General features: G+C 41.6%; 2 protein-coding genes across 4 annotated transcripts in view; one reads left to right on the plus strand and one right to left on the minus strand.

Annotated features, from left to right (window-relative positions):
• Window positions 1-11,593, plus strand: part of MAP1B (microtubule-associated protein 1B) — a 65,884-nt gene extending 54,291 nt beyond the window's left edge. Inside the window, exons 4-7 of the mRNA XM_010582788.1 lie at window positions 1,177-6,329; window positions 6,432-7,789; window positions 9,950-10,188; window positions 10,927-11,593. Of these exons, the coding sequence (XP_010581090.1) occupies window positions 1,177-6,329; window positions 6,432-7,789; window positions 9,950-10,188; window positions 10,927-11,082 (6,906 nt within the window). The 3' untranslated portion in view covers window positions 11,083-11,593. The remainder of the gene's footprint in view (window positions 1-1,176; window positions 6,330-6,431; window positions 7,790-9,949; window positions 10,189-10,926) is intronic.
• Window positions 11,594-16,261: 4,668 nt separating this feature from the next.
• MRPS27 (mitochondrial ribosomal protein S27) overlaps window positions 16,262-25,292 on the minus strand; it is a 54,737-nt gene continuing 45,706 nt past the window's right edge. For all 3 annotated transcript variants that reach the window (XM_010582791.1, XM_010582789.1, XM_010582790.1), the window contains one exon: window positions 16,262-23,617. In XM_010582791.1, coding sequence (XP_010581093.1) covers window positions 23,378-23,617 — 240 coding nt within the window. In that variant the 3' untranslated portion in view covers window positions 16,262-23,377. The remainder of the gene's footprint in view (window positions 23,618-25,292) is intronic.

Raw genomic sequence — 25,292 nt, forward strand, 5'->3', positions numbered from 1 at the left:
CATGATGATGTGCTGGTATATTTTGCACTGATATTTTATGTCTGAATTACTTCTTTAAAGAAGATGTTTACATAATTTGGTGGTCTCTGTTAAGAGCAAATAGAACAGAAATGGACTACATTAAATCTAACTGTCAGTAAAAAAAAAAAGTCAAATGAAAGTGTCTGTGGAACTGGAAGAAGCTATGAAATACGTCATACTTTTTCATGTTTGTTTGTCTACTAATCTGGGACCATCAAATACTGTTTTTTCATTCAGACTGGAACAGAACAACAGGTCTTCATACTATGGCATAGAACTTCTTTTCTGTGCCTTTATTTCAGCAGCTGGTTTGGTATTAGCACGTTATCAAATACTGTCAAAATTAATGAAGTTATTGTAAATTTCAACTTTTGTGGCCTGTGAGTTTAATATCAAAATAAGGACAAGAGCATTTTTAACCCTAACTCATTTTTCTGGCTCTTTCTTTAGCCCTGTACCTTGTAGTCTCAAAATTACAAAATTTGTCGCTGTTTGCATTTCTGAAGCAGTAGCTCATTTCTTAGTGTTCTGAAAAACTCCCCTGCAGTCAGTCGTGCTAATCTGGGAGCGGTGCTGGCTTTTCAGGAAGCAGCCTGCAGAAGGAACTGCAGTAATGATGGTGTGGTGGAATATATCCCATGAGAGAAGGGGTAAGGAAGGCGGCTGCCCCTGGGAGGATGCTGGCCTCCTCTGAGTTGCAGTCACTTTCTGCCGGTTAAGAGAATGTGCTTGTCCCTTAGATATTTGGCTGGTTCTTCTGGGTGGACTGGGGCAGCAGGGAGACTCAGGAGACAATGGTAGACATAATGGCAGCTCTGGCAGTGTTAGCCTCATAGTCCTCATGCCCTCTCAATATAAAAGCTTGTACTATCCTCCTATAAAGGGTGGAGGAGGGAAGGGGGAACCTTGGAGTACTGTCATCCTTTGGGCAATGGGGACCAGGAATAAGGTCCTTCTTTGTATTTAAAAAAACACAGTAGTAAACTAACTGTGGTAACAGGTTCCTTTAGCTTCTAGGATGGGTACTGACCAGTGCAGAAGCAAATGGAAAAGGTGTTATCTATATCTGATCAGGACATATTATGTTCTGACAGTAATTGTCATTAAAAAATGAATTTACATGCATCTTCTTGTGTTTTTGTTTTACAACCCTAGATTGGTGAATTACTGAGCACCACACACCCTGCCAACAAAGCCAGCCTAACTCTTTTCTGCCCTGAGGAAGGGGACTGGAAAAATTCCAACCTTGACAGACACAACCTTCAAGACTTTATTAACATTAAACTCAACTCAGCTTCCATATTGCCCGAAATGGAAGGACTCTCTGAATTCACAGAGTATCTGTCAGAATCAGTAGAAGTGCCATCACCTTTTGACATTTTGGAACCTCCAACCTCAGGAGGCTTCTTGAAACTCTCCAAACCCTGCTGTTATATTTTCCCAGGGGGAAGAGGGGACTCTGCATTGTTTGCAGTGAATGGATTCAACATGCTTATCAATGGAGGATCTGAAAGAAAATCTTGCTTTTGGAAACTTATCCGGCACTTGGACAGGGTAGATTCCATTCTGCTCACTCACATTGGAGATGACAACCTGCCAGGAATTAATAGCATGCTTCAGCGAAAGATAGCTGAACTAGAAGAGGAACAGTCCCAAGGGTCTACTACCAACAGTGACTGGATGAAAAATCTGATCTCGCCTGATTTAGGAGTTGTATTCCTTAATGTACCTGAGAACCTGAAGAACCTGGATCCTAACTTTAGAGTGAAAAGGAGTGTAGAAGAAGCTTGTTTTACTCTCCAGTATTTAAATAAATTGTCTATGAAACCAGAACCTCTTTTCAGAAACTTGGGAAATACCATTGACCCCATCATTTTATTTCAGAAAATGGGAGTTGGCAAACTTGAGATGTATGTGCTTAATCCTGTCAAAAATAGCAAAGAGATGCAATATTTTATGCATCAGTGGAGTGGTACTAACAAAGATAAAGCTGAATTCCTGCTACCGAATGGCCAAGAACTAGACATTCCATTATCCTACTTTACCTCTGTCTCGTCCCTGATTGTGTGGCACCCAGCTAATCCTGCAGAAAAAATAGTCCGAGTTCTGTTCCCTGGAAACAGCACCCAATATAGTATTCTAGAAGGACTAGAAAAACTCAAACACTTAGACTTCCTTAAACAACCAATGGTTACACAGAAAGACCTAACTGGGAACATTGCTAGTCCAGCTGTGAAACAAGCAAAGTTGAAACAACGAACAGACAGCAAGGAGAGTCTCAAGCCTGCTGGAAAGACACCACCAAGCAAGCCTGTCAGAAAAGAGTCTAAAGAAGAAACACCGGAGCCTGCAAGGCCTAGTCTGGCACCAGAAAAGCCTCAGAAGTTGGAAAGCAAAGAAAAAGTTCCAATTAAAAAAGAGAAACCAGCAAAAGTGGAGACCAAACCTATAGTGGCGGAAAAGGACATAACAAGTAAAGAAGAACAATTAGTAAAATCTGAAACTTCTGAAAAACAAACTACAGATGTAAAACCAAAAGTGTCAAAGGAGAAGCCAGTGAAAAAGGAAGTCAAAGCAAAACCTGAAGAAAAGAAAGAGGAAAAAGAAAAACCAAAGAAAGAGGTTTCTAAAAAAGAGGAGAAAACACCCATCAAAAAAGAGGAAAAACCCAAAAAAGAAGAGATCAAGAAAGAAGTTAAAAAAGAGGTGAAAAAGGAAGAGAAGAAGGAAACTAAGAAGGAAGTAAAGAAAGAAGCTCCACCAAAGGAAGCTAAAAAAGAAGGTAAAAAAGAAGAGAAGAAGGAAATTAAGAAGGAAGAAAAAGAAGCCAAAAAGGACATCAAAAAGGTTCCTAAGGAAACAAAGAAGACAGCTACTCCTTCAACTGAAGCCAAAAAGCCAGCAGCAAAGCCTAAACCACAAAAGAAGGAGGAACCTGCTAAAAAAGAAGCAGTACCTGCTGGAAAGCCAAAGGAAAAAGGAAAAGTTAAGACTGTTAAGAAGGAGATCAAAGTCAGTGGAGCACAAGCTGCCCTTGCAGCAGTTGGAGTTGCTGCCACAACTGTAGCAGCTGTAGCAGCTGCAGAAATTACAGCCAGTGGAAAGGAACTTGAAGCAGAGAGATCCCTTATGTCTTCACCAGAGGATTTAACAAAGGATTTTGAGGAATTAAAAGCTGAAGAAGTAGAAATAATAAAAGAAACAAAACCTCAAGTTGCACTTATAGAGGATGAACTGAAACTCACTGGCACAGTACAAAAAGAGGCCTTTGAAGTACAAAAAGAAAAATTAGATAATGAAGGACCTGCTGAGTCCTCTGATGAAGGCATAACTACCACAGAGGCTGAGGGTGAGTGTGAACAGACACCTGAAGAATTGGAACCTGTGGAAAAGCACAGGGTTGATGACAATGAAAAGTTTGAAGATGAGGGAACTGGCTTGGAAGAATCATCCGAAGCAGGAGATTATGAGGAAAAGGCAGAGACAGAAGAAGCTGAAGAACGAGGTGAAGATGAAGAAGAAAAGACACCACTGGACACCACAAAACCATATATGGAGGAAGCAAGAAAAATTGAAGAGAGCTCAGAAGAAATAATGGCTGAAGCAGATGCTAACATTAAAGATGAAAAGTATATTGAAAAGGCAGATTATGAGGCATCAGATGAACGGGCTGAGGAAGACAGGGAAGAAGCAATAGAAAAGGCAGAAACTGAAGAGACTGAAGAAGATGAGGAAGACAAAGCAGAAGACATCAGAGATGAAGAGGAAACTGAAAAAATAGAAGCTGAAGAAGACTATGTGATGGCTGTGGTAGACAAAGCTGCAGAAGCTGGTGAAGTTGAAGATAAATATGGCCTACTTATAATTACACCAACAAAACGCTCAGAGCCTCAGTCTCCAGCAGTTGAGCCAGCGTCTTCTATCCATGATGAGACATTACCTGGTGGTTCAGAAAGTGAAGCCACTGTTTCTGATGAGGAAAATAGAGAAGATCAACCTGAGGAATTCACTGCTACTTCAGGTTACACACAGTCTACCATCGAAATATCTAGTGAACCAACTCCAATGGATGAAATGTCAACACCCCGTGATGTCATGAGTGATGAAACTAACAATGAGGAAAGTGATTCACCCTCTCAGGAGTATGTGAACATTACCAAGTATGAGACATCACTGTACGCTCAAGAGTTTGGCAGGCCTAAACTTTCTCCACTTCCAGATGCTTTTAATGGATTATCTGAAGGCTCCAAAACAGAGGCCACAGAAGGTAAAGACTATAATGCCTCAGCTTCCACCATCTCACCACCTTCTTCATTAGAGGAAGACAAATTCTGCAGATCTGCATTCCAAGATGTATACCGGCAAAAAGAAAGTGAAATCCAAGGCACTGCCAAATTAGAAATCAAAGAACCCTACCAAGAAGATGTTGGTGGAAAACGTAGTCCAGCCAAGAGTCCAGCTGACAGTTTGTCCCCTCCATCTCCTGTTGCCAAAACACCACTGAGTGAACGTAGTGTTAACTTTTCACTCACTCCCAATGAAATCAAGGTCTCATCTGAGCCTGTCCCCATTGCTACATTGCCTGATGTACATCAAGAAGTTGCAGAAGAGCACTGTGCAAGCCCTGAAGATAAAACGTTAGAAGTAGCATCTCCCTCACAGTCTGCTGCCGGTAGTGCTGGCCACACACCTTATTATCAGTCTCCCACTGACGAAAAGTCCAGTCAGCTTCCCTCTGAAACCAGTGAAAAGTCAACAGAAGCTCCTGTCAGCTTTGAATTCAGTGAAGTCAAAGATGAGTCTGCAAAACCCAGAATAAGCCCTATGGATGAGCCTGTGCCAGATTCAGAATCTCCTATTGAAAAGGTTCTCTCACCTCTGCGGAGTCCACCGCTGATAGGTTCAGAGACTGGTTATGATACATTTTTGAGTGCTGATTTAAAGTCTCCCACCAGAGATGATGGAAGTCCTTCTGAGGAGAAACCTGAAAAAGAAAAATCACCTGTTCAGATGAGCCCAGCTTCTGAAGCAAGCTCTGTGGGCCTTTTCCAAGAAAAACAAGATGAAAAAAGCATGGAGTTTATGGTAATTAAGGAAGGCTTCAGCCTAGAGAGGAAAATGGAGGATACAGAACCCAGCAGCTCCCAGTCTTCCCTGGTCTTGGATGAGCGGAAGTTAGCAGGTGATCTCTCACCTACTCAAATAGATATCGGTCAGTTTGGTTCCTTAAAAGAAGATACCAAAATGTCAATTTCTGAAGGTACTGTTTCTGACAAGTCTGCAACTCCTGTTGATGAGGTGGTAGCAGAAGACACCTATTCCCATATAGAAGGAGTAGCTTCTGTCTCTACAGCATCTGTTGCTACTAGTTCATTTCCAGAACCAACTACTGATGATGTATCTCCTTCTTTGCATGCTGAGGTTGGATCTCCCCACTCTACCGAAGTTGATGATTCCCTTTCAGTGTCAGTTGTACAAACACCAACAACTTTTCAGGAAACAGAAATGTCTCCATCTAAGGAAGAGTGCCCAAGGCCAATGTCAATTTCTCCACCAGATTTCTCACCTAAGACAGCAAAATCAAGAACACCAGTGCATGATCACAGATCTCCTGAACAGTCAACTATGTCAGTAGAATTTGGTCAGGAGTCCCCTGAGCAGTCTTTAGCAATGGACTTTAGTAGGCAATCTCCAGAATATCCTACTGTAGGCACCAGTATACACCATATATCTGAAAATGGACCAACAGAAGTAGATTACAGCCCTTCAGATATACAGGAGCCTACCTTTGCACAGAAGATTTCCCCTGTGGAGCAGTCATCTTACTCTCAGGAGAAAGATATTTCAGAAATTATTTCAGTTTCTCAAATTGAAGCTTCATCCTCAACTTCATCAGCTCATACACCTTCCCAGGTAACTTCACCACTGCCAGAGGAAACTTTTTCAGGTGCTGTTCCACCCAGAGATATGTCACTACATTCTTCTTTTACCTCAGAAAAAGTGCAGAGCCTAGGAGAAAAGCTGTCACCAAAGTCTGACCTATCTCCATTAACTCCAAGGGAATCTTCTCCTCTGTACTCCCCTAGTTTTCCAGATTCACCTCCTGCAATCACAGAAGTGGTGTCAGCTAGTCACACACCTTCATTGTCACTGCAGGTGTCCTCTGTCAAAGCATTCGGTTACCAGGAACCCCTAACAAAGCACAGTCCAGAACCTTTACTTAGCCCAGAAAAAGAAGATTCAGAGAAAAGCAGCAGGTCCCCTGAAGAACTTAGTTATTCTTATGAGGCCACAGAGAAAACTACTAGGTCACCAGAGGATATTAGCTACTCCTATGAGGCAGTTGGAAGATCTACTAGATCACCTGAGGCCACAGATTATTCCTATGAGACAACCAGGAAAACTACTAGGTCACCTGAGGCCACAGATTATTCCTATGAGACAACCAGGAAAACTACTAGGTCACCTGAGGCCACAGATTATTCTTATGAGGTGACAGGCAAAACCACCAGGTCACCAGGGGCCATGGATTATTCCTATGAGATGACTGGGAAAACCACCAGGTCACCTGAGGACAAAGATTATTCCTATGAGACAACAGGGAAAACAACCAAATCACCTGAGGCCACAGATTATTCCTATGAGACAATTGGGAAAACCACCAAATCACCTGAGGCCACAGATTATTCCTATGAGAGAATTGGGAAAGCTACCAGATCATCCGATACTATGGATTACTCCTATGAGAGAACAGGGAAAACCACTAAGTCACCAGAAGCCACTAGCTACTGCTATGAGACGACTGGGAGAACTACCAGGTCACCAGAGGCCATGGCTTACTCCTATGAGACAACTGGGAAAGCCTCCAGTTCACCTGAAGCCACAGGTTACTCGTTTGAGACAACTGGGAGAGCCACCAGGTCACCTGAAGCTACCAGCTATTCCTATGAAGCAAGTGCACATTTCACTCCAGGAAAATCGTTAGCAGAGTCCCGTCAAGATGTTGACTTATGCCTTGTGTCCTCTTGCGAATATAAACATCCCAAAACTGAACTTTCACCCTCATTTATCAACCCGAACCCCCTTGAGTGGTTTGCAAGTGAAGAACAGTCTCAAGATCAAGAGAAGCCATTAACGCAATCTGGGGGAGCTCAGCCACCTTCTGGGGGAAAGCAGCAAGGGCGGCAGTGTGATGAAACCCCACCCACGTCCGTGAGCGAGTCTGCCCCATCTCAGACCGATTCAGATGTTCCCCCGGAGACTGAGGAATGTCCTTCCATCACTGCAGATGCTAACATTGACTCAGAAGATGAGTCAGAAACCATTCCGACGGACAAGACAATTACTTACAAACACATTGACCCGCCACCTGTCCCGATGCAGGATCGCAGCCCTTCTCCTAGGCACCCTGATGTTTCCATGGTTGACCCAGAGTCTCTGCCCGTTGATCAGAATTTAGGTAAACCTTTGAAGAAGGACCTCAAAGAAAAGACAAAGACAAAAAAGCAGGGTACTAAGACCAAGTCCTCTTCTCCTGTTAAAAAAAGTGATGGTAAATCAAAACAAGTGGCTTCACCAAAGCCAGCTATAAAAGAATCTTTAGACAAAATTTCCAAAACAACTTCTCCAAAAAAGAAGGAGTCTGCGGAGAAGGCAACCAAAAATATCTCTAACCCAGAAGTAAAGTCTCGAGTGGAAGAGAAAGATAAGGACACCAAGAATGCAGCAAATACAACAACATCCAAGTCAGCAAAGACTGCAACCACAGGTAAAGACAGAGAGCAGTTCCCTAGTGTTAAGATTTTCTTAGTTTTTACAGTGAAGTTAGTTTGCCTTTATATCAGGTAAGCATATGGTTTGCAGCAAACCCCCAAAGAAAGTCCAGGTTTTAAATATAAATCCGGTGTGCAAAGGCCATATTTAAATGCATGAATTTCACTAATTTAACTTGTGTAATCTGAGAAACTTGATGTTTCGAGTACATAAAATCTAAAGAACTTAATATTAGCTGTCTAAACTGTTAACCAACTAATAGCATTAAAAGTACCACTTTTATAGGTGAAGTGAAATCAGTAGCGAAGTGAACCACTTTATTCATTGTAAGATAGAAGTATGCACAATTCCCTTAACATAAATTAATGCGATTTAATATTGCGGGAGGCAAAGGTACTATCAGCCATTGGATGCTTTGCTGGATTAATTTTAAAAGGTGTATTTTAAAAAATTATAAGCATAGTAAGAGAACTTTCAGTGAACTAAGCATGTACATCACGTAATCCGGTTAAAGTCTTATGCCATCAGTGATGACTAAACATATAGAAAGTTAATGTCATTTTGAATAACTGTTATGTATTCTAAGTAGTAATAAAATATGAATTAGATTATGGAAGGAGGCATTGTGCTAATCTGTTGTTTCTGGCAGATCTTGTTGAGGGTGTTTGGGGGATACTTTGATTTTGCTATTGTCAGGACTGGTGTTCTGTTGAAAGCTTTTTTACAAGGAGCAGATTTAGGATTCAGTACAAATAAACCAGCATTCAACTGTCTTTAGCTTCCCCATTTTAAGTGGTCCACTGTTCCTTTCTTACACCATCATTTGCATGCCTCTGTTAGTAGATGCATTTCAAAGCAGCAGTATAGTTCCTCATGCTGAACATTTCTCCAGCACTTTAGCTCTATGTGAGGTTCTTCTTCCTTAAAGCATACTTCTCAGGTACACGCCAGAGCAGAAGACAAAGCACTCTTTGATAATGACATTTAAGTGTAAAATGTAACATCTAATATTTTATCCAGTGTTGGTATCCACAGTTCAGAAAGATATATCACAGATTTTTTATGATAAAAGATAATAAAAGATTTTGTAACATAACCAATAGTAAGAACTTTCTAATTCAGGAAATCTTATCATATCACGATGCTTATTTGGCATATTGCCCTGTGATGAATGGCAGGACATGCTAGACAACTGTAATAGACTTTGCTGGCCTTACGGTATGTGACCCTAAATACAGCGTATTGCTCAGGTAGTAGTTTACCAAGCTTCATCCTCTGTAACAACATGAGAAGGCTAACAGAACATAAATGGTGATCATCTGGATAAAATTACTGGTTGAATCCTGATCTTCAGTTCATACGATGATCCACTGCACAGCAAAAGCCGCTTTTTTGGGGGTAGTATTTTTAATGTGAGTGTTTAAACCTTCTAGTTCCTTTTGACTGAAGCTCTTCTTTGAACAAGTACTACACTATCTGCAGCAGCAAAAACATGCTTCCCCCCACTTTTGCCATAAGCAGCTACTTTGTGTATGCAAATAAGGATCCAGCAGGCAAACAAACACTTGTTCTCAGTTGCCTGAAGTAATTGCTTTACAAGTTTCCCTGTCCTCTCAAGTTCCTCTTTGACCCTCTTTCTGCTCACATGTAGTACTTTCCTGATGCACCTGTAAGGCAGGCTGAGCATATCAACAGCTACCATGTCTTACCATGTACTGATAACCTGAATCTCAGGACTGCTTCAAATCTGCATGGCTCCCAGTGTGACCCTAGATTTTATAATTGTGCATACTTGAGACTTTCAAAAAGCTGTACTTCTTAACCTGGAAGATAATACCACCATTTATTGAACAGTAATTCAGTAGTCACAGCCCTGTGTAGTAATTGTTGGATAATAGCAGTGTGTTACTGGCAAAGGTTTGGTTAATTTTTGGTTATGTGGTAGTGAGTTTGTATTGTATTATATAGTTACCATTATTCAGGTTTTTCCTCCCATTACAGTCATAAGAGGGATACAACAAAGCTCAAACATGTCATTAGGTGTAGGAGGGTGAAGCTATAATTGGACACATCTGACCTGAGTGGCTGTAATAGTAATTAATAAATGCATGTTTTTAACCAGCCTGTGATATATTTTGTTGTTTGGTTTCCAAAGGACCTGGGAATACTAAGGTGCCAAAATCTACAGCAGTGCCTCCAGGACCTCCGGTGTATTTGGATCTGGTGTACATTCCCAACCACAGCAATAGCAAGAACGTCGACGTTGAGTTTTTCAAGAGGGTGCGGTCATCCTACTATGTGGTGAGCGGGAACGATTCTGCAGCCGAGGAGCCAAGCAGGGCTGTTCTGGACTCCCTGCTGGAGGGCAAGGCGCAGTGGGAGAGTAACATGCAGGTAGGCTCTTCACTAGTATCTCTACCTGGAAATTTAACCTTCTCTGGGAAGCCACTACAGGAAGCCAGAGTGCCTCTGGAGTGGATGGCAGCTGCTGGGGAATGGAGTCCCCAGACTGGCCACCTTGCTTCACTGATGATGTGAGAGGACACCCGAGTCAAGGACGGAGCTGCACCACACTCAGCTGGTCCCCCATTTCTGGCCCTTCTGACCTGTTCCTGGTCAGAATAAAGTAATAAAACAGTTGGGAGCTGCTTTACAGGGCCATTTGGCTGTTTCATATTGTTACTGTACCATATATGATCCAAGTTTGGAAACGTTGCAGTTTGTAAGTAGGAAAGAAAAGTGAATGTTTCATGGTTTATACGGTAATCATGTACACTTGGAAACTTCATGTGCCTTTCCATCATGACCAATAAGTAAACAAAATATTTGGCCATAATCTGAAGACATATCAGTGCAGACTACAGACTGCTACTTCTCTGGAAAGCTGCATCTCAGCACCTTACAAAACCAAGGTTTTATTTTGATAAACTACTTCTTTGCAGTCATATTACCTTACCTAGGTGTTTACTTTTTAATTTTTATCCGTCCATTTATTCAAGTATTTATTGCATAAAGACCTACTCTTTCCAAAAGGGAAACATACTTGTTCGCTGGGGCTTCTTACAAAGCTGTTTTTCTTAGCAGCTGTTTCTGTTGTCCGTTCCTCAGGACTTCTCCTGTTTTGTGTTGCAGGTGACCTTAATCCCCACCCACGACTCAGAAGTAATGAGGGAATGGTACCAAGAGACCCATGAGAAACAGCAGGACCTCAACATCATGGTTTTGGCAAGCAGCAGCACTGTTGTTATGCAAGATGAATCTTTTCCTGCATGCAAGATTGAACTGTAAGAATGAGACCATGCACCACAAGATTAAACTTTGTTTCGAGAAATTCTTCAGTTTGAAAACACCTTTTCTAAAAATTCAACCCATCTCTTTCAACTGCTGAACTATATACCTGCCAAATGCTATACTGTGTCACAGTGATGCAAGTCACTAATATTTTTCAGTCTTTGCTGATTGCTAAGGGAAATAACATTATTCCCATAGTAAGGTTCAAATTACTACGAAAATACAGATCCAGTTTCATCTCTGCTGAACGTTTGGAAACCATGCACTAGCAACCCCAACTGACTTCTGCCAGGTAGAGGCATTTGCCCTCTAAAGAAACACAAAGAGAGAGAAAGAGAGAGAGGGGTAGGAGGAGAAAGTAATAAATAATTAGTTCTGCATTAGTCTTATGGCAATAGATGTATCGCTTACTGCAGTCTGCTTATGCTCTCACATGAAAAGAAACTTTTAAATTTGTATCAATCTGAGCTATTGCAAAGGGGATCATTTTTACAGAATTAAGTTAGCTGGAAAATAAAAAGAAATAGAACATGGCTAGGAAGGGATGTACAAGCTAAACACTCATCAGCAGTTTTCCACTTTAATTTGAACTCTGCATACTGACATACCATAACAATCATAGGCCAGATATGCACGTAGTCTGCACCCCATCCAGAAGTCTAAAACCTTTCTTTCAACATGCAGAATTGTTGGTCTAAGGCATGCTCCCAGTGAAAGTCCACTCATTCCAGCCAGAACTGACCAGTCCACATGCTTGAACACCCACGTCCACTGTCGATTAACTGAAGCAAAATACCAAAGCAGTCGGGAGGACATACAGTAGACAATTTGCCTTAGAAAGTGACTTGAATGTACAAAGAAACTTGATGCACTTATTTTTTAACGTTGAGACAGCAAATTTATAGAACATCTGTGTAGGATCATAGTTACACCAGTAAAGAAGTGTGAGTGTGCATGTGTGGTACAAGAAACCTATCTGACTGGTCAAATGGCTTGGTGCTATGAATTATATATGTTAATTATGTGAACACTTCATTGATGCACCTGGACAGCTCAACAAGGCAAGCTGAGCATTTTTTTGAAAGCTTCTTTTGTACTGTGGAAGCAAGATTGAAGGGGTGTCCAGTATCAGAGTTACAAAACTTAGTGAAACATTCTGAATGATTAAAAAGGTTACCTGCAAGCCTGTACAGTATTCAACCTTCCTTTGTCTTACCTTATTTTATTTGTTTAATTTAAGAGTGAATATGGGAACAAATGTACAGAAACCTTTTTTTTTAGTGATGTGTGAACTTTTAATAGATGAATTTTTAACAAACGTTTTCATTTACAGGAAAATGCAAAGAAAAATTTTTCAGGTGAAGGCAGTTTTTTTAGTAGTTTTGTAAGATAAATGAATAATATTGTTTAAGGTTCTAGTGAGAATGGATATTGAGGTAAAATTCATTGAAAACAGTCAACTGCCAATACCTTTTGGGGGGTGGGGGGATGGAAGGGCACCCTGGTGGTAAAATTAATCTATTGCTGATGACAGAAAATGGGATTTGAAAAGTTGATTGCCTAATACTTACAAGGGTGTAACCTACATTCTCAATCCTTGCAAGACATTGAAAAAAGATAGAATAAGCAATAAGCTAAAATAAGTCACCCTTTCCTTTCCTTTCCCCCTTTCCTTTCCCCCTTTCCTTTCCCCCTTTCCTTTTCCCTTCCCCTCTTTCTTTTCCTTCTCTAGACTTGCAGAGGACTGTTCTGTGATTAAAGACAGTTCAGATTTTTTAGTCTCAGAAGTCTTACCCCAATTAAAAAAAATTGTCACATTGTAGAAGGTTTGCAAATCTGAAGTTAAAGAAGGTGTAAAGGCCTCCAGAATGGAGATATGTGCTGGTCTGTATGATTCACAATTATGTCTGGTATTAAGTTTCACAAGGTAGTGAACTATGACCTCATTTTATTTTCTTTACTTATAATTTATTTCAATTTTACATTGTTAGGATATTTTTGTTTAATAGGTATATGTTTGCACTCCTAATTTTTATGAGTTTCTTTTTTTATACTGCTTTAGGGTCCTTTAAATGTGGGCTCCTGAGGCCCATTTAATGCTGTGAATTACTGTTTGTCAGTTGTTGGGGGTTTTCATTTATTTTTAATGCCTTCTCTTTTTTAGGTATCTCTAGAAATGCTGTTTTATTTATTGCTATACCTTTTAAGTTTTTAAGAGTAACTCAGAATGACTATGGCACAAAAGGCAGATGGAAATGTATTGTGAAGACAAGCATGTTTGCTGGGCTCATAATCATTCACTTAAAATTGATTTTGTAATACGTAGTCTACAAAGTTATAGGCAAATGTTTGGCAGAATAGTTGTACTATTTCTACAATTCTTTCTGCTTTGTCTACTTTCTTATCTAGGTCAGATTTCAAAATTTTTGAGTGGGTGGGAACAGATTTTCTGATTTTCTGACAGTATCTGAAATGGTTTGTATCTCTGCTTTGGTAGAAAATCTGTTTTAAGTACAGCAGTGGTCCTAAGACTAATCTCACTTACGCCACTTGCTCCTGTGAATCAGAAGCAATTTCACTAGAGTCAGAGAAGTTACAGTCATTTGGTCCTGGTCCTACTGTAAATGAAATTGGAATCAAGCCTTAAGTCTCCCCAAGCAAGTTTGTGATGGCTCAAGCATTTGTTTTACTTTAAAAATACTACTAATAATAATTAGACAGTTACAGCTGATCTTAATATGTACATTCGCTTTTTTGCTGCTACAAGAATATTAAAACCCCAGCCTGGCTATTCTGTGGTATTGTAATGCCTGTTCCATCCATTCCCTTTCAAATGGCAATGGTGCCTGGGTGCAACACAGCGATGAACTCCTCCATTAGCTCCTCTTGCCCTTAATGTCTTTCCTGCCTGTTGAACTAATCTAACTGTGCTAGTCCTAGTACTACACAATTAGTTTAGTGTAACAGTCATCAAAATGTACCGTGTACATTAACGATTAGTGCTGTTGATCAGCACAGATTTCTAGGAGCATGGTTTGTTATTGATTACTCTAATTATAAAGATTCAATATCTGAGTGTAAAAGACACTCCATTTAAATGATGGTAGTACCCATAACAGCATCCCCAGTCATGATCTTTATGCTATTACTATACTGCTTCATATAATTCAATGAAGAATTAACTTTGGAGATCCCACCCCACTCCTGAACTTGGACAGGGCCTCTCTTGCATGCCTTTTCAAAGTCCTGTGGTGGGCCTGACTTCATTGACCTCTATTTTCACCCCATCTTTCATAGAAATCACTTTTGATTTTTTTTTTTCTTTTACTTACTTTACATACTGTGGTGAATGGAGATAACTGTGTATATGAATGTCATTTTTTTCAATTGTCTACGATAGCTTATGCATTTTAGGAGAGTTCCGGTACTCATTTACTAAGATTTAATCAATTTGTTAATTGAATTTTCAATCCCTCCCACCACAAGCAAGTCAGCTCCAAAGAGCGCTTACTGTGCATTTGGGACATTTCTGTCATACGCTTCTCTTTGTTCATCTGTCGCCAGAGGTTCTTGCTCAGTAATGATGTTTTGAGAGAAATAGTAATTTTGTTGGTCTGGATTTATTAGAAAAGGAAAAAGTATAATGTTTACACTTGAAAGAAACTGTAAGCTTTCATCTTTTCACTTAGTAATTGAACAAAACACTAAAAGCAACTAGGAGTAAGCATTTCTTAGAATGCAATTATATTATTCACCTGGTTTAAAAATGTTTGCTATTTAAAATAAAAAAAGAAAAAGTCTGTTTGTTGTGACTTTACAAAAAATCTAAAAAAATTAAGTAGCTAAATAAAACAATGGCATAAAAATATAGAAAGAAAAAAAAAAGAAGAATTAAAAAAGCAGCTTCTCCTCACTAGACTAGCTAGAAGCTCCAGATGGCAGGAGCTACTTCTTCAAGACTGGGCTGTAATTGCAACCTTGAAAGAGGAAATCTGAAATGAGCTTTCACACATTTGCATGCAGCCATTATCTTCCAAACTAAGGAAAGAAACAGTCTTGTGGCTGGCTGAGAAGCACCTCACACACCTCCTCTCTCTTGTTCTGAATGGTGTTTGTGTCAGTCTGCAGCTGTGTATGGTATTATGTCTTATAATCCTGCATCACTTCTATTCTATCCAGTCATATCTAATGTAGAAAATTAGTTTCCAGTGAAAGTAATATGTAGTGCTTTTATGATATTTGTGTGCAATATCCCCTCTTCCATTGAGGATATTTGATGTAAAGGAAACAAACTCAGTTCCACAATAAAATACAAAAGTGGTAAAGTGGTGTTGACATGTTTCTTGTCTTTGTGTATGTATGTATTTTTAAGTTTTTCCTTTCCTTCAATCATAACTACCTACTATATGGTTTTTTTCTCAAAAGATCAATGACTATTTAAATGCTAGATAAGAACCAACTTCTATTTAGAAACTGGAAAATAAATGCAGAAGATGATTTTTATCTCTTGTGGTGTAAAACATTACCATGACGTACCATGACGTGGCTTCTTTCTGTTCTCATTTCTGTATCCCTCAGCAGCATGAGAAAACACCTCATTTTCAGTAAGTACACTTTCAAGGCGCTGTGTCAGAGATGACACCCAATAAAGTGACATCAAACTGAGCCCACCCTGGTTTGGAAAAGAGGTCTCTTCCAAAGCTGTTGCAGTTTAACAAGAGTGCACAACTTGCCTTCCGTGGACATGAACCCTTCCTGACCACCACTGCCCAGTAATCCCAGTGAGAAGGGGATAGAGTATCTGGGGAAACTGGGCTCTCGGTTTAGTTTTTTTACTTTACGAACATCAGACTTTTCCTCTACTGCTGTTAAAGGGACGCTGTAAGATCAGGCTTTCTGCCTTTGTAGTTTTGCTTGCCCCTGCAATGCCTGCTGTGGTGAGGTGCAGCAGTCAACGCTTACATACAACGCTTACTTGGGGAGATAGTAATGACATGAAAGCAGAAAAAGGCTGCGCAGCAGGGAGCAAGGGCTGCTCACCCCCAGGAGAAGCAGTGGCCCTGAAGGATTTCCTTCACCCTCAAACAGCAGTCTTTTTTTGTGGGCTCTTACGCATCTCCAATGTCTAAGGTTTCATTTGTAATTTCTAATGACATTAACAAATTCTGTGCTTGGCTTGAATTGGGCTGAGCATGGCGAAGTAGATTAAAATGAAGACCAGATGAGGGGAGGCAACTGCTGCAGGTCTTATATCTCAAGTGATAATCCTGTGTATGTGTACATCAAGGTTTTTTGAACTGTTGTTGTAGAGTAGCTTGATGCTACTTAAAATATATTAAAATGATTGTGCAAAGCAGACCAGGTCAGCTTCAACCCCAGTTATTCACCTGCAGCTGCAGGGTGAAGTTCTGGATTTGCACAGGTGGGACCACCCATGGATACCTGTGGATAGGGGCAGGTCAGCCTGGTCTGTAGCATTTGGCCTGCTGCTTCCAGATGCCAAATGAAAGCTCCTTTCTTCAACACAGCTGCTGAGAAGGAGAAATTTTATTTCCACTAGTGTTGTTAATGAACAAATTCAGTCAGCTTATGAACTATTTAAGATGGCATGGGAAAATGACAGTCCCTCAGACCTTTTTGGTCCACCTAAAATGAGGGAGCTGTCTTGTGGCATCCAAGACCTAGAGACTCTTTAGTACTAATTTCTAGTGTTCTGTGGTTGAGAGTTAATTGTAGCTTTTCATGGTTCCTAGGATGGGGTGAAAAGAGGTGTCCAGGGGTCTCTTGAGTAATAGCCATAGCGACGCCTCATAGATTCAGCTTGTTCCCAGCACTGCAGAAAAGCTCCTTGGCTTCCTAGAGGGTGTCTCTGGGCACGTGGTACTTCTGCTACATGAGCATTGCCCATGTCCTTCACTCAGCAAACTGTTTTTGACCACTGTCTACTGTTGTAGTCCCTACTTTCATCTCCCACAGACACAACCAGTCCACACTCACATGAAGGCCCTAGGGCATTGTCCTCTGCTGTGCTGCGTGTGCTTCCTTCAGATTCAGCCCAAAACCACCAGCGGCTGAGTAATGCTGAGTGCCCTCAGCTTACCAGGGGATTTGCTGGTTTTCCACTGCATGCTCAGCATCATTTCCACCAGAAATTAAATACTTACGAGAACTAAAGAACTAAATCAGCAAACACTGTTGTGTGCATGAGCTCTGTTTGCTGGTGATGTAGCTGCTTCTCTGCAGTTCAACACCTCCAGTGTTACCAGCCCCAGTGTGAATAGCTAGCAAGGCAGGGGTGGAGATTGACTGTGTATCTGCTGCCAGCTTCACTGCCAAAACAATTGCATGCCATGATCTACAGATCGTACTGCAGCTTGGCCCATCACCTGTGCTTGTGAATTACAGAGAGGTTAAGTGAAATAGATGGAGATTATGTCCCAATACAGCCAAAGCTAAATATACATAGCAATGTCTATATACGCTGAAGTTACACCCTGTATACCTGTTAAGGTCCAGAAATTAATTTTGACTGAGCTTTTACAAACCTCATGTTATTTCAGCCCAGCTGTGTTACTTTCTCAGCTTGAAGAGTTGGAAGGTAAACTGAGCCACTGAGCCACTTACATACTTAATATGAACCCCCCAGAGTACAAGTCAGTATTTCCAGGAAGAGTTTACAGTTTCCAAAGATGTAATTATAGCAACAGTTACCACGCGTAATGACCAGAACAGGCTCGAAAGTTTCTTTCCCAATTCACTTAAGGGAGGAACTGTCAGGATTTGCAATGAACAAGATATACTGAAAGCTGAATTTTGTCCTCATAATCTAATGTGCTTGTCAATGGGGCTCTAATGCTATTTCTGTGCCTGGGGCATCTGCAATTCAGGATGGGTTGAATGGACTTGAGTTTATCAGAAAGGTTTAAGAGCAGCAACAGAGTTAGTACTATGCAATTGCTAGCTGAGTTCAGTGACAACTTTGTGATCACTGAAAGATATATCTATTTCCAAGGGGAGACTGACCCAGACTAGGTGGTACAGTTTCCTATCGTGTTCAGTATCTTAAGTTACTCTTGAATTAATATTTAGTCACTAATTCTTGACTTATACTTCATTCTCCACAGTTTTATTTTGAAAGAGTCACTGTCAAGTTGTTTGTCACTTATGACAGCAATAGTTTCTCTTCTACAAAGAGCCCTGTCCTCATCTCAACATTTTCTACCATTAAATTTCAGGGAAGGTAAATTTAACTTTACTTTCCATGAATGTGCTCAAATACTCACTTGAAATACATTTTTGAAGGTTCAGTTGTAGTTTCTACATGAACAGCCCCAGCAAAACCAGCAGCAGTACTTGCAGCATCAGATGCTGCTCAGTGGACCGCATCTTGCATCCCTCAAAGTCAAGGGTGCAACAATTCCCTGTTGTAACTATGACTTCAGCTTCCTGAGGAGGTGGGGAGAAAGAGGACACTTGCTAATCTGTGACCCAGGCTGTCTTCTGCCTGTCTCAGCTGCACAGTGACGGCTGCTCAGGTCAGAAACCCCCTTGCACCAGTCAACCTTCATCTGCAGCTGGGGTAGGTCATTGTCCTGGTTCCACAGTTTTAGGGTGACCAGAAAGCCCTGGGACAGGCAGGCAAGCAACTGGGACAAGCCACTGGGGGAGGGAGCAGGTGCTTGAAGCTGTGGGAAGGTGCTCAATACCACCGCTGTGTGTAGGTCACAGCAGCATCTGACCAGGTCTGAGAGCAACTAGTAACCCTATCTTGGCAAGGTCGGGTGTTATCATAAATAGGGCCCATCTTTGCAAGGCTTCAGGCAACATTTATTTGAGCTGCAAGGGAATAAATATGTAATTTTCCTCTTGTGAATAATGGATAATGATCTTCAGTGCTTTGCGGGTAGCGTTCTGCCAGTGACACTTGTAGAAGGAAGAGTTACATATTTACTTGCCTAATCAGCAGCGTATTTGGCATCTGCCATGGATTTGAATTGGGAAGATGCTTTTTGAATTGAAAGGAAGAACTTTAACCTTTGAAGTGCTGTTTTTTTCTCCTAATGGCAGCCAAATTCATGCCAACATATCAAACAGGCTTTGCATTTGTACTGGTTTCTGGGTTTTTTTGGCAAGTATTGTTGAGAGAAAGGTCTCTCCCATGCCTGGGGAAACACGGAAGAGCTGTTAACACTGCCTACCATGTACTAGTCTGGCAATGCTGCACCATAAGCTTTAGTGCAGGCAGGTATTATTTAGGTTGCTGGTCACCTCGTTTGCATGCTCAGCTCAGTGACTGTGTATGCAAATGTATTGCTTCTAGCACTGAGATTTTACTCTGCCTTTAGTTATACAGACACCAAGATAACGAGTAGGGAAATTATTCAAAGACTTTCACGAAGAAAGATGCACTCCTGTGATTTAGAAATATACCGACAAGGGAAAAAACTGTAATAGCTTTAACGCAAATCGCAGCTGTAGTCACAAATGAAAACAGGATGTGAAGGAACATTTCTAGGAGAGGTGATCAAAAAAAAGGAGATTGTGTTACTACCAAGAAAGATTTTGGTCTGTCCCCTCCAGGAAATATTTTGCCAGTCCCATCCACATACAGAAAGGTCTAGGCAGCTGTCTGAAACAGTGCAGCAAGGAGCAGCAACATTTCAAAAAGCTTGAGAGTGTCCTAGCAAGGGAGTGCTCAGTGGGTTGTGAGCTTGCATTGAATGAGTACCAGGGCGCAGGACTGGATGAACTCAGAAGCTTTTTGTCTTTGTAGAGTACAGAAGCTTTTTTTTTATATGCATATATACACACATCTACATACTTCCCTTCGCATCAAAGCTCACATTTAAGCAGCAGCAGATCAAAAGCTGCTGTATGACTTCTCTGCCCTCCTTCTAAATGTGGCTAGCTGCATCACAGAGGGTGATAGCTATCACAGGAGTGCACACAAAGCTGTGAGCATCCAGACAGAAGGGCTTTTGACTGCCTGGGACCCAGTTTCACTCCTAGCTGTTGGTACAAGTGTTCTTCAAACTTTTTTTTAAGAGTAATCCAGCAAGCAGCTGAAAAACAGGTTGCGTAAGCAACATGATTTATGCAAGGTGGCAAACAATCAAGTCTTACTTTTCCTGGAGTGGGAAGGAGAAAAGCAGGTAAGTCAAGCTGAGTTACTTGATACTCTCTTGATTTTTCATGCTGCTGCATTTGTGGTGAACAGCTACCATCCCTGTCTCCCTTAGGAAGCTGAGCACATGCCTGAACAGCGTTGGTCTGTGAATTACCCCATTTCACAATTTGTCTGTCTTACTGTTGACCTTGCTCAAAGCTAGCAGGTAGGAAAGAGCACCAAGGAGGAGAGTACCTTCCTCCTTTCCCTCCAGCTTCAGTTGCTAATTCGTATTTCCAACCTCCTCTTGAGACCGAGCTGTGTCCAGGGGCCTCAAACCTCAGGGTGCCTGAGTGTGTGGTACCCTGGGCTGCTTGCTGTCCACAGAGCCAGGGGCACTTTGCTGTCTGAGATGGGGGTGTGGGGCAAAGAGACATGGCCAGCCTCCTTGGAGAAGGGGAAGAAATAAACTTGAGACGATACACAGCAGGAACTCGAAGGGGATCAAGGGTGAGGTCAAAGGGGAAGCAGTGATAAGGACTGCTGCAGAATTCAAGAAGGTGCAGGTAGGCTTGTGGGAAATATTATGATTTGCTAGGTGAGAAAACGTTGGGTTGGCAGAAGCTGGTTGCTATTGCCTGAGAGAGTGGTGAGACCTGGGGTGGGGAGAAGCAAGATGGAGGCTACTGGACCACAGAGAAATACTCAGCTAGGGCATGAGAGAGAGGGAAGAAGGGCCGTGGTGTGCAGGTGGCCCAGCGGGTGGAAGTGTCAGAAGTGGTTTCTCACTCAGGATGATAATGAGGGGACAGATAAATGAGGGCTTGGCAAAACTTTTGGCTCCTTAAGCCACAAATGGTCTGGACCCTCTGCTGCAGGTCTTGGGTTTGGTGTCCTTTACTTGGCCCCAGGAATCTGCTTTGCTGCCTGCAAAGCATTTGGCAGGGAAACCCCACTCTCCCAAGGGCAGAGGGGGATATGGGAGGAGACTCGGGAGAAGGCAGAGAAAGATTGTAGGCTTTGGAGCAGACTAAAACCATTCAAACCCACAGAGCCTGAAGTAAAGCAAGGAGGCAACCTGTAATATTCATTAACAGGCTACTCAGAGCTTAGAGGATTTTCTTCTCCTATTGCTGTAATAGTTAAGTCTAAATAAATGGAAAGGGGAGTTAGTTGTGGGGGAAGGGAAGCATGCTCTGTGAGAGAGCGGCATGCATGGCAGCTGGCAGCTTGCTGGAGCTCAATTAGCATTAGCTTGGTGCATCTACCGAGGAGGGTGAGGAAGGGTAGAGGTGGGGCCAGAGACAGGCTCCTTGTGCTGCCAAGAAACAGATGCTAACAAGAAACAAGAAGAAATGTGGCAGTGCCCGCTGTGGCCTAGCCAAATTGTGTCTCATAAGCAACACGATCAGCAGCTGCAGTGGCTAGAGGCCATGTGTCAGCAAGGAAGGTCTTAAAACTGTGGTGGTATAGAGGAGATCCCAGAAGGGAGAGGTGGTGTCTGTAGAGACAAGCTGAGAAAGGAATCAGGATGCAGGAGTGATTGTAAACCTTTGGAGATACAGCCCATATTCTGACACTGAAGAACTGAAGTATGCGGTCAGGGAAGGGATGCTTCATTTTCCCGTGGCTCAACTAGGAATGACGACCTCTTTAAAGCCACCAGTTTTAAGGAAATTGTCCTTAAGAGCATGTTTGGCCTCTCCCACTCTCCCTTAAGGCTCCCTAACTTCTAGTAATCAAAAAGCAGTTAGACCAAGAAAGAGGAAAAAGACTTCAGGAGACTTGAGGAAAGTTGCCCAAGAAAGTCCACTGCTGATTTAGTTAGTCAAGGCACAAAATCATCCACTTAACCTGGAGACAGCACTCTCCTACTGCAGTATGGGAGAAACTATGGTACTTGCTGAAAAGACGAGGTGAAGGACCTTACTGTCAAGTTCTTGGATGTGAAAGAGCAATCAGGCTCTGAGTGCATTTGCTGGGAATAAGAGAGGTATTTGGTGCATGCTTTCCTACACTTCAAACAAGTTCACTTTGCAGATTCGCAGCATGTTCTCACTGGATTTACAGTGAGTTTGTGATGTAAGCTTTACCACTCTAAGACTAGACAGGTGCATGATAAAACTGGAAATGCTTATCAGACCCTGTGGTGAAACACAGTGAGACAACATGTGTTGCCATAACAAGCAGCAATACAGCAGGTCTGTTGCTAGGGTGATCCTGTTTTCAAGGAACTTGCCCTGCCATGGGCTGCATAAAGTCGCTGGCTGCAGCTAATGAGATTCAGCGATAACAAGGAATGTAAGTAGGGATGGATGCTGATGCATTCCACAAGCAATGCACTAAGATCCTTTCCTCCCTTGCTGTTTCCTTGTGCCAATAGCCACATTGTTTTACCAATCTGAAGAATGGGGCATGCGACCATGTACACAGCTAAGACAAGAAAAGAATTAGGTCAAAACCCCCATGAAACAGCACCCAGAATATAAAAGGAAACTGCACTGCAGTTGAGGCTCCTGGGTGTGTGCTGAGGTGATTGTGCGTGTTTCTCTACTGACCTTAAAAATGGAGCAGAGCAGCACTAGTAAAGTCAGAAATTTCTAACTTCCTTACAGGGAAGGCACATCTGACTGCCTGTACAAGTGCTAACTCACTAGGCTGAAATTCTTTAAAAGTAGTTTTAAAAACAGTCTAAAGTTAGACTCCCAATTCCATATATAGTAGCCTGAATTTTCCAGATGGGTTGAGAAAGAAAGAAGCAATCAGTATACATTAATCCTCTTAGTGTCTGAAGTTCAGAGTAACCAAGGTATTCTTTCCTGTGACAAACCCCTACTGAAACAACTTGTGTTTGAAATTCTTCCCTCTTCTTTTGTTCCTTCCACCCTCTACACCTTTCATCACAGGCAAGCTTCTTCTTATGCCTTTGTTTCTTTGTGTTGTCTCCACCCCACCCACTGCTTGGCTCATGGCAGGAGGAAAATATATCATATACCGGGTGAAGACTTCTAAACCACACGTGCTTTACTTCAGCAAACAGGCAAAATGGGAAAAGTTTAATTTGCATATAGGAGTCACATATAGTCACGCTTGCAGCAGGATTGAAGTGAAATATTAATAATGGTGAGCATTTCAGTTCAACAACAGAGGAATGCGTACCACTACGGTAGTCTTTGAGTTCCAGTGCTAAGCAGATGCTTCAGCTAGCTTCCTAGCTTCCATTTCCTGCTTAGCCTTTTCTCTCAATTCCCTTTCTCTCTCAATGAGAAGTGCTTGTTCTTGTTCCCACTCCTTTAGCTTCTGCTCATGTTTTGCAATGTCTTCCACTTCACATGCTGGCAGCTCTTCCTTGACAAGTTGGGTGGTCAGGGTTAACAGGCTTTCAGATTCAACCTTGTCAAGTGAATGCAGCTTAGAGCACAGCTCCTGTCATAAAAAGGGAATCGGTGGGGAGTGAGAATGAGAGAGCCAGTCAGTCACAAAATAGTCAGCCACAAAACACGCCACTATTAACAACCAATACATTGCTGTTTGAATCTAACTATTAGGCAGGCCATACAGGCAAAGTGTTTCAACTGTAGTAGCTGGTACCATTTTTTGAAATTCTAACCTCTAGAATAATTTTTTTGAGCAATAAATCTAAAACAATGAAGTTTCATTTTTATTAACCATTGAAATTATCTTTATTTTTCCAAGTTCAGTTATCTGGTATTAAGAAAGATCAGCTGACCAGTCAACTATAAGAAATATAACCTAAACACCTTACCTCAAAACCGATTGAACAATTTGCTCCACACTGCCTGCATTAGTATCCCTCTCAACAGATGCACATCACTTTAAATGCTCTCTTGCTAATGGCATACTAAGTAACTCCCATGATTTTTCTTCCCAACAGTTACTGTGATCTGATGCTTGACTATGCTTACACAGACTGTACAATAGCACTAAAGCAAGGGATATTTTTTCAAGGATATTCTACACTGAAACTAAGAGCAGAGCTTCAGTAAGAAACTGTGCAGTATTTCTTTCTTGAGCTTTACTTATCTAGATTTCATGCAGCATAAAAATGTTAATTCACTTAAGATGATGAATCATCCAGTGATACTATTTCTGGCTTTCTGGAATCTTTAGCCTGATGGCTCACTAACAATCTGATTAATTGCCTTAAAAGTGCAGATACACAACCAAGGAGGAGTCTCCTAGAGGAGAAAGATGACATGGCACTGGCAGATTCTTTACCCCTTGCTCACTCAGTAGATAGCAACGCATTTTCCTGACTCTTCTTTTTAAATAGAACATTTTACTGAGCCCAACACTTGCAGAAATGTTTAAAGTAAGTACATGTCCTAAAGAAAGGTAAGGTACATCCATGCTGCTTTCCCAGGCCCTTTGAATAAAGCCTATTGTTTTGCATTGCAGGATGATGGAAAGAAGACATGGGGATCATTCACCTCCAAACAAAATGGCAATTCTGGGGCCATGCAGATATCCGGACTTCTACTTCCAGTTATGACTGGAAGGTTATGCACTGTGCTGCGGGCGCACAGTGTTCCTCTGACCCCAACCCACACTGGCAATAACCTGCAAAGGCACTGCCCCTCAGCTCCTGTCTTGAGGCTCTACCTTGTTCTTATGCAGGAAACTCTGATATCCCCTCTGAGGCCTCCCTACTTCTCTCTGCCTTAGCCAACACAACTACTGGCTTTGCTGTGTTTTGCCAGACCCTCGAAGGTTTGAACTGGACAGAGAGCAGACAGACTCTTTGAAATGCTACGCATGTAGGTCTGAGAGGCTTGGGTATTTGGCTGTTTGACTTCTCATTTTATGATAAAAAATGAAAACAAACCCAACGGCTTTGAAGCTAATGGACTAAAACAATACTCAAGTAATATTTAGAAGTATTCATCTGTTTTGTTTGAGATGTCAGTATGTATACAATGCATCAGTGAGAAACATGAAGAGACCATACAGCTTGGGTCTGGGGAAGGAACCTGACAACTATACGCATGTTTACAGATTAGATATTCAGTTTAAACATAACTGGTTTAGATCCTTCAGACTCTCCCTACTAAGCGCTACCAAGGATGTACTGAAAAAGGGG

Source organism: Haliaeetus leucocephalus, unplaced genomic scaffold (genome assembly GCF_000737465.1).
Source record: "Haliaeetus leucocephalus isolate CR32 unplaced genomic scaffold, Haliaeetus_leucocephalus-4.0 Scaffold849, whole genome shotgun sequence".
Taxonomy (NCBI): Eukaryota; Metazoa; Chordata; class Aves; order Accipitriformes; family Accipitridae; genus Haliaeetus; species Haliaeetus leucocephalus.